Raw genomic sequence first — 9,641 nt, 5'->3', positions numbered from 1 at the left:
TCAGCCTCCCAAGTAGCTGGGATTATAGACGTGCACCATCACACTCGGCTAGTTTTGCATTTTTAGTAGAGATGGGGTTTCGCCATGTTGGCAGGGCTGGTCTCGAACTCCTGACCTCAGGTGATCCACCCGCCTTGGCCTCCCAAAGTGCTGGGATTACAGGCGTGAGCCACTGTACCCAGCCAATAAAAATAAATTTAAGTGACAACCAAAGTGTAATATATAAATCTTGTTTGAATCCTGACTCAATCCAGGATTAAAAGGAATATTTGGAACTATTGGAGCAATTTAAATATGGTTTGGGTATGAGTTAAGGAATTATTACTAATTTTCATAGTTGTAATAAAAGCATCATGATTATGTAAAAAAAAGACCATGTGTTAGAAATGCATACTGGTATGTAAATGAAATGAGATTGACAAAATGTTAGTAATTATTATAGCTGGGTGTTCATTATTGTTCTTTATACTTTTGTATATATATTTGAAATTTTTCATCATAAACAGTAAAAAATGAAAGGGCAGGTCAACTAAAAAGGAAAAAATAGAAATAAGGCGGAAAAAAACTTACCATCCTGGGAATTCTTGTTTACAGAACCAAAAGCTATCTGGTGAAAGTCCTTGACTCCAGCAATCAATCCTGGCAACAAGTCTGGGTTTATCTCATGCACACGTCCTCTGTTTCTCTGCAACACATATGAAGCCCTCAGATGGCTTCCTAGGCACAGGAAGTTGTGGGGGTTTGGTTTTTTTGTTTAAAGCACTAATACTTAGCAACACTATCCTGCAATGAGATAGCAGGGTCATCCATTGCTGCCATCAAACCACAGCTTAATAAGTTAATGGTCAAATTGCCTGTGTCCCACTGATGTTAGTAATAAAGTAGCTAACTACAATTTTAGATCAATGGAAACCCCTTGCTTGACCATAAACCCTGTGCTTCTGGAGACCACTTGTACTTTTGTCACTGTCAAAAACCAGTGATTGGCCGGGCTCGGTGGCTGACACCTCTAATTGTAGCACTTTGGGAGGCCAAGACGGGTGGATCATGAGGTCAGGAGACCATCCTGGCTAACATGGTGAAACCCCGTCTCTACTAAAAATACAAAAAAGTTAGCTGGGCATGGTGGCGGGTGCCTGTAGTCCCAGCTACTCGGGAGGCTGAGGCAGGAGAATGGCGTGAACCTGGGAGGTAGAGCTTGCAGTGAGCCGAGATCAGGCCACTGCACTCCAGCCTGAGCGACAGAGCAAGACTCTGTCTCAAAAAATGTGCTATGAAGCACATTTTCTCTCCTTTGTCTAAACGTGAAACTTCAGTAAATTTTGACATTTAATTTTCCAGAGTGTTAATTTAATGAGTAGTTTCTAATTTTAAGCTCCTACCCCATCTTAATGTGAGAATTAGTGAAATAAATAACATAAAACCATTTTTTAATTTTGGGAGTAAAGACAATAAAAACATGAGGTATTGCTGCTTAAATTGGTAAAAACACAATTTAAACCTTGTTTCTTTCAGAAGTTCTGAGGTCAAAGAGCGTAATAAAACAAACTTAGGAGCTCATTTCCAGAGAATACTGTCCTTGTCCCATACCTGTCCTTACTACTTTGTTTTGTGTGCTATTGTAAGCTCCTTGACCATCTGACCAAGACAGGTTCAATGATTTGGCTTCATCCATTCTCATTTAGTGGGCAATGCTATGGTTGCAACATTGTGAAATCAATTCCTATAAGTCACAAAGCAAGAATTTGATGTGAGGGGATGTCCCTCATTTAGAATTCCCTTCTGGATAAGATACTGGAGGTTTCATTGCAGGGAATTCTTGAGAGAAAACAATAGGAGGATGAGGGATTGTGGTTTTTTTGTTTTTTTTTTCCTAAAGAAAACTATCAATAAAGGAACCCTGTTGACAGTGTAAAGCAGTGCTTCTCTCTGGGGCCAAGGCCAGAGCTGTGGACACCTTGTCCCACTCATCCTCATCCTCTTCCTCTGATAAAGCCCCTACCAGTGCTGATAAAGTCTTTCTCGTGAGAGCCTAGAGGCCTTAAAAAAAGAAAAAAAAAGTGCTTGAAAGAGAAGGGGACAAAGGAACACCAGTATTAAGAGGATTTTCCAGTGTTTCTGGCAGTTGGTCCAGAAGGATGCCTCCGTTCCTGCTTCTCACCTGCCTCTTCATCACAGGCACCTCCGTGTCACCCGTGGGTGAGTCTCACGTCAAGAACTTGGCACAATGCACTTTTTGTTGTGGCAATTTGCTATAATGTACAGATGATTAAGAACTAGATTCCAGTACCTTAAATGCTAGCTCTAGAATCTTGTGAGAAAAGTCCCTGATAATCCTTGAAAATAGATTTCCAGGGAATTTCTGTTACATGTTCCATTTAGCCTCTCGCCTGGACATCCAAAATTTCCATGGATCTGCCATATCCCACAGCTTTCACTAGTTAAAGAGTTCCTGGAGTTTGTGTAAAAATAATTCTGTCTTCTTTGTGTTCTAGGCACTTTTATAGTTCCAACTTGAAGAGCCAAAAAAAAATTAAAGTTGAGCATAGAGTTTTTCTTTAATGAAGGCAAGGGACTGAAAGCTCTGTTGCCATGAGGGGCACAGATCTGGATAAACCAAACTCATTAATCTTTGTATCAGAATATACTTTTTGCACAGATCGAATGAATCTTAAATTGTCTCCTTCCTCAGACTTGGTGCAAAACTGGCCAATCAGACAAAGAAAAGTTTCAATTCCAGTTACTAACAGATTTCTCTCTTGCCTCTTTTTCTAGTAGAATATCAGTACTAACTGGAAGAGAGGGTGGGAGTGAGATAGAGAGAACCATCCTTCTTGACACTTTTGAGGAGTTCAGTATTTAATTGACCCTGGTCTATTTCTTCATGGTTGCTCTAGCACCTTAAAGGATACACATTAAACAAAAGCTTGTGGCCAGGCACAGTGGCTCACACCTGTAATCCCAGCACTTTGGGAGGCCAAGGCGGGCAGATCACCTGAGGTCAGGAGTTTGAGACCAGCCTGGCCAACATGGTGAAACCCCATCTCTACTAAAAATACAGACACACACAAAATTAGATGGGCATGGTGTCGCATGCCTGTAATTCCAACTACTTGGGAGGCTGAGGTGGGAGAACCACTTGAACTCAGGATGTGGAGGTTGCAGTGAGCTGAGATCGAACCACTGCACTTCAGCCTGGGCAACAGAGGGAGACTCCGTCTCAAAAAAATGAAAAATAAAAATGCATTTTAAAAAATGGCGGTTTGAGACCCTCAGGAGACCTGATGCCTAAATGTAATGTGGGATCCTGGAACAGAAAGATATAGGTGGAAACTAAGGAAGTCTGCATAAATGTGGACTTGAGTTAATAAGAAGGTAACAATAGTGGTTCATTAACGCGACAAAGGTACCATGCTAATGTATGGTAAGTGTACGGCTAAAGGTAACACGCCATAACAAGGGAAACTGGGTGTGGGGCATGTGGGATCTCTTTGTCCTATCATCTCAATTATGCCGTAAATCCAAAACTGTTCCAAAAAATATGCTTGAGCTACCTGTCATTAATCACCCCATATCTGCTGCCAATAACTAACCCAAGGTTCTCTCAGAAAGTTGTCCTCCCGAAAAATCTCCACTCCCCTTTCTTCCCACCCTTCTCCTTACCTATTCTGCCTCTAGTACCTCCTGTATTCCCCATTCTTTCCATATACCCTCGCCCTTCCCAGATCTTTTCCTCCAACCCCCAACTCCTCAAGGATGATATATGGCTCAATGCCAGAGGCGTGATAAAGGGGGAACTTTGGGGACTGGAGCTGGTGTTTGCCCTGGGAGGAGAGGGGAAGTGAGAGAAGAGGGAAAAGAAGGGATGGAAAAGGGGGAAGCAAAGGGTGGTGATGAGGGAGGAGGATGGAAGAGGAGGGAGCAGGAAAGAAGGGATGCTTCCCAACCAAGCTCAGGCGCAGGGTCGAAAGGGGGCTGTGATTCGGGGGTGGCTGTCTGTTGGATAGGACCTGGAGGGTTGGAGGACTCAACACTGGGGCGAAAGGGTGGGGACACAGACATCGGTTCTCTGCCCTTGGCCCTGCATGGTCCTGGTGGAAGACGCCAGAGGGGCGGCTGGCAAGTGGACATCTTAGCAAACCATTGAGGAGCTTCTGGCAGGCCAGGAAGGAACCCACAGGGCTGTTCTTTTTGAAGCCCTCCCAATTAGATGTATAGATCAGCAGTTTAGGATGAATGTGTGCAATACCAGATTCTGGGCTTCACACTGAGATTGAAAACAGGATATAAAACCAGCAGCCAGATTATTAGATTGGATTGCTGCCTTAAAAGGGTGTAGAGTGGGATGGGTACGTTTAACGTCAGAAAGTATTGGATGGTTAACTTTTAAAAATATGTATGTATTATTTAGTTAGTTACAGAAGGTGGCAGATAAATTTCTCCTCCTCATACCCTATCTCCCCTACAGCAGGGGAGGAAGTGAACTTTTAGCAGACAGCCAAGAAATGACATTTTACTTGAAGGAAAAACTTTATAAATAAGGAACTAGTTACTGAGAGAGGTTTAGGAGTTTCTGTAGAAGCCATTAAAAGTTGAGTATCTAGCCATCTCTTATAAAATTAGAGCCAGGGAGAGGAACCAAATATTTCCATGACTCTATAATCACCTGTGAAACTGCTCTGGAAACTTGTTTGTAAGAAAAAGCCACAGCTGGGAGAGCAAAGGAGGAAATTTGTCCCCTTTGAGGAGAGAGAGAATCTGAGGATACTTCTTCCCCTCAAAGGATTCTGGTCTAGGGCTCAGCTGAGATACATAAGGTGCATTTTAAAGAAAGAGGGTTGTTTCTGCCATTTGCATCCCTGCGTGTTATTTCCAGAAAACACAATATCCCACTTCTTTCTTGCCTTAAATTGTCGTATTTTCTTGGAGGCCATTAGCAGTGGGCTATACTTTTCTCTATGTGTGACTGAGGTTTAAAGAGTAAACTTAACTTTGAAATGTGGATATGTAGATTGGAAACATCTAAAGTATTTTCTAGACAAGTTAGATTTGGTGATCATGGCCGATTCATATTTAATCATTGTGCAGTATTTGCGAATACTGAATTCCCTGCCCACGAAATATATTGGCCCTAATGTGAATTCCCTGCCTACGATATCAGTTACGTAAGTCAACCTCATGTGCATTAAGAAGAATAATATAGTACTCTCTGGCCAATGTTCCTTTCTAGAATTTCTTGGTTTCATAGATTCTTCATAAGGACAATTTACCTGTGTTGATTCATTAATTAGTTTCCCTGGAGCTAAGGGGAACAATGAGAATATTGGAGATATTGGTGTCTTTAGTCATTGAAATGTTGTTTTTCTATTTATTTATTTGTTTGTTTGTTTATTTATGAGACAAAGTTTTACTCATGTTGCCCAGGCTGGAATGCAGTGGCATGGTCTTGGCTCACTGAAACCTCTGCCTCCTGAGTTCAAGCGATTCTCCTGCCTCAGCCTCCCAAGAAGTTGGGATTACAGGCACACGCCACCACACCTAGCTAATTTCTGTATTTTTAGTAGAGATGGGGTTTCACCATGTTGACCAGGCTGGTCTCGAACTCCTGACCTCAAGTAATCCACCCACCTCGGCCTCCCAAAGTGCTGGGATTACAGGCGTGAGCCACCGCACCCAGTCAAAATGTTGTTTTTCAATGTCTTCATGACATATGATAAAATGTTTTGGTTGAGATATGGTAATTTATGCACTAAACACATATGCCTGAGAAACTTGGCTATATGACAGCTAGGATAATAATGCCATGGTTAACTACGAATACACAAAGTTCTTGGTATTTTCAATAAGCTGGTAGAAGATATACCAAAATTCACTTTGAGAATATTTCTGGTAACTACATGCTAGTATACTGTGTATTTCAAAGTAGGTGGCATGTGCCCGAGGCCTTTTTCTTTTCAGTGGAATGAGCTTTTACACATTCCTGATCAAGTCAAACTTTCTAATAATGCAAAATTCCACCTATAATCTTTACAAATAGACAGCCAAATACTTTTTTGAATATTTCCAAGGATTGGAAGCTAACTGCCCTGTGACATAGCCTCTCCCATGACTGGATAGCTGAACTGAAATGTGCTTCCCCATAATTCGTTCTTGTTCTTGTAACAGAATAGCTAATTCCTCTTCCACAAGCCTATTCCAGATTTTTAAAAAACGAATATGTGTTTTCTTCAGTCTTCTTTTTTCAAAACCATAATTCTCAACTTCACCAGTAAATAATTTTTAGGACCCCTTCTAAGTCTGGTCAACTTTCTCTGAAGTTTGTCAATTGCTTTCAAAAAATACAGTCTCCGGCAGAGCGCCAAGTTCATGCCTGTAATCCCAGCACTTTGGGAGGCTGAGGCAGGAAGATCACTTGAGCCCAGGAGTTCAAGACCAGCCTGGACAAGATGCCAGAACCCTATCTCTACCAAAAAAAAAAAAAAAATTAGCCAGGTGTGGTGGCATACACCTGTGGTCCCAGCTACTTCAGAGGCTGAGTGGGGAGGATCACTTGAGTCCAGGAGGCGGAGGTTGCAGTGAGCCATGATTGTACCACTGCACTCCAGCCTGGGCGACAGAGCCAAACCCTGTCTCAAAAATAATAATAATACAGTTTCCAGGTAACGAACAAAATACTCAGAGTATGGTCTGACTCGCGCAGAGTTCAGTGAGTCTTTAATCCTAACTTCCCTTGGTCTGAACAACTATCCTTCTATCAAATAATTACTATGGATAAAAATTCAGTTCCAGCTAATGCTTAATATTAGGTTTGAAATAATTTTGAAAAGGGCATTTATGCAGCATGTTTAAATCAACCTAAGGAACCTTAAACAACTATTTTTTTGGGACCTTAACTAATTTCTCTTTTGAATTCAAAAATGTCCAAATGCAAGACCAGGAAGGTGGAGTTGGGCTGTTGGTGCTGTGATCTGAAACACTCCAGGTACTCTGAGGTATCTTTTTCATTTCCAGCCCTAGACCCTTGTTCTGCTTACATCAGCCTGAATGAGCCCTGGAGGAACACTGACCACCAACTGGATGAGTCTCAAGGTCCTCCTTTATGTGACAACCATGTGGATGGGGAGTGGTACCGCTTCACGGGCATGGCAGGAGATGCCATGCCTACCTTCTGCATACCAGAAAACCACTGTGGAACCCACGCACCTGTCTGGCTCAATGGCAGCCACCCCCTAGAAGGTGACGGCATTGTGCAACGCCAGGCTTGTGCCAGCTTCAATGGGAACTGCTGCCTCTGGAACACCACAGTGGAGGTCAAGGCTTGCCCTGGAGGCTACTATGTGTATCGTCTGACCAAGCCCAGCGTCTGCTTCCACGTCTACTGTGGTCGTGAGTACCTTCCCTGTGCTCTTTTTCTCCACCAACAAGGCCATGGATGGAGTCCAAAAGTGCCAATTATAGGATACGCAGTTACAGTGACAACTACATCTCAATCTGAACAACATTGATGTGGGGCCAAAGATACCTCTAGATTGTGATTTCTGAGATCTCTTCATAGAACTTCTGAAAAATTCCTGAAGAAATAGAAGGGGAAAGGAGCTATGACTTTAATCAGTTATTTTTAATTTTGTCCGAATTCCATTCAAACAACACATTAGAAAATGAAATATTGGGCTAGGTGTGGTGGCTCACATCTGTAATCCCAGCACTTTGGGAGGACGAGGCAGGTGGATCCCAAGGTCAGGAGTTTAAGACCAGCCTGGCCAAGAGACCAGCCTGGCCAATATGGTGAAACACCATCTCTACTAAAAATACAAAAATTAGCCAGGTGTGGTGGCATGCACTTGTAACCCCAGCTACTCGGGAGACTGAGGCAGGAGAATTGCTTGAACCCAGGAGGTGGAGGTTGCAGTGAGCCGAAAATCACGCCATTGCACTCCAGCCTGGGTGACAGAGTGAGACTCCGACCCAAAAAAAAAAAAAAAAGAAAATGAAACATTGATTTAGGTTATCTAAATAGTGGATTTCCAACTTGTTTGAGTATGGAGAACCCCTTTTTAAGATCTCTAGATAGATAGCTAGATAGCTAGATAGATAGATAGATAGATAGATAGATAGATAGATAGATAATCAGACACCCACATGGTTGGATTGTGTTTGGTGTCCACTGATTTTTTTAAATGATATATAATGGGAAGAAGCTACTTTGTGTCAGCAATTCTTCTAATTTCTGTGTTATTAATCCTGTCAAGATCTGTATTCATTTTAAAAATAGAGCACTAGAAGAATAAGACGTAACACTTTCTTAGTCTACAGCTCATTTATGGTGAGGTTTTAGATTTGCAGACAGTCTGTGGCCACTCAAGGGCCTATGGATCTGAAGTTGGGAATCGTTGATCTAGAAGACAGAAGATGCCCTAGTTTGTTATTTTCCATTAGGTTATATAAACCCTGAACAATGAGAATTCCCTCGATGGTGGCTGGAAACTCATCCCCCAGGCTACACTCATGAGGCTCTCTCAAGGAGAGGGTCAGCTGGATGCAGTGGCTTATGCTTGTAGTGCCAGCTACTTGGGAGGCCAAGGTGGGAGAATTGCTTAAGCCCAGGGGTTTGAGGCCAGCCTGGGCAACATAGGGAGACCACCCCTCCTGCCCCACCGCACCATCTCTAAAATGAATGAAAGAGTGTCCTCTGGTCTCCTCCTCTCATGAAGATAATCTTTATTCTTCCGTAGATTTTTATGACATCTGCGACGAGGACTGCCATGGCAGCTGCTCAGATACCAGCGAGTGCACATGCGCTCCAGGAACTGTGCTAGGCCCTGACAGGCAGACATGCTTTGGTAAGAAACTCATCAAAGGTAGAATCAGGCTATTAGGATTGAAAGGACAAATCAAAAACTCTTCCTGCCTCAGAGCGCCATCATCTTCCCAGTTTGTGTCTCCAAACACTTGGAATGGCGTTTCCTTTTTAGTTTATACCTGGACTGAAAGCCCCACACCAAATTTGTATCACAGTTAGGGACAGTAGAGAATTGTGCCCTCCACTAGAGTAGCCATAGGTGGCCATGGCTCACTTGAAATGTGGCTAGTATGACGGAAAAACTGAATTTTAATTTAATTTTATTTTAATTTTAAAACCGATGTTTGGCCACACACGGTGGCTCACGCCTGTAATCCTAGCACTTTGGGAGGCTGAGGCTGGCAGATGGCTTGAGCCCAGGAGTTCAAGACCACCCTGGGCAACAAAGAAAAACCTCATCTCTACAAAAAATATGAAAATTATCTGGGTATGATGGCAGGTATCCATAGTCCCAGCTCCTCAGGAGGCTGAGGTGGGAGGACCACTTGAACTTAGGAGTTCAAGGTTACAGTAAGCCATGACACCATTGCTCTCTAGCTCTCTAACAGAGTGAGACTCTGTTTCTAATAATAGTAATAATAATAATAAATCTTTAATATTGGTTATATATCAAAATGAAAATATTTTGCATATAATTGGGCTATATAAAATATTATTAAAATTAATTTCACGTTTCTTTTTTAAACATTTTAATGTGACTACTAATAAATTTTAAATATGTAATTTGCTTTATATTTCTGTTGGACAGCACTGATCTAGAATTATCTGAGGACTTACTCCT

At 42.3% G+C, this 9,641-nt stretch overlaps 1 protein-coding gene across 1 annotated transcript in view; it reads left to right on the top strand.

The window, feature by feature from the left end:
• The first annotated feature begins 2,047 nt into the window (after nt 1-2,047).
• The window catches only part of OIT3 (oncoprotein induced transcript 3), a 40,217-nt gene continuing 32,623 nt past the window's right edge, over nt 2,048-9,641 (top strand). The window contains exons 1-3 of the mRNA XM_007963096.3: nt 2,048-2,199; nt 7,012-7,386; nt 8,733-8,840. Of these exons, the coding sequence (XP_007961287.3) occupies nt 2,139-2,199; nt 7,012-7,386; nt 8,733-8,840 (544 nt within the window). The 5' untranslated portion in view covers nt 2,048-2,138. The remainder of the gene's footprint in view (nt 2,200-7,011; nt 7,387-8,732; nt 8,841-9,641) is intronic.

Source organism: Chlorocebus sabaeus, chromosome 9 (genome assembly GCF_047675955.1).
Source record: "Chlorocebus sabaeus isolate Y175 chromosome 9, mChlSab1.0.hap1, whole genome shotgun sequence".
NCBI lineage: Eukaryota > Metazoa > Chordata > Mammalia > Primates > Cercopithecidae > Chlorocebus > Chlorocebus sabaeus.
The sequence above is the reverse complement of the archived record's forward strand: the minus strand, read 5'-3'. Positions and strand labels throughout refer to the sequence as shown.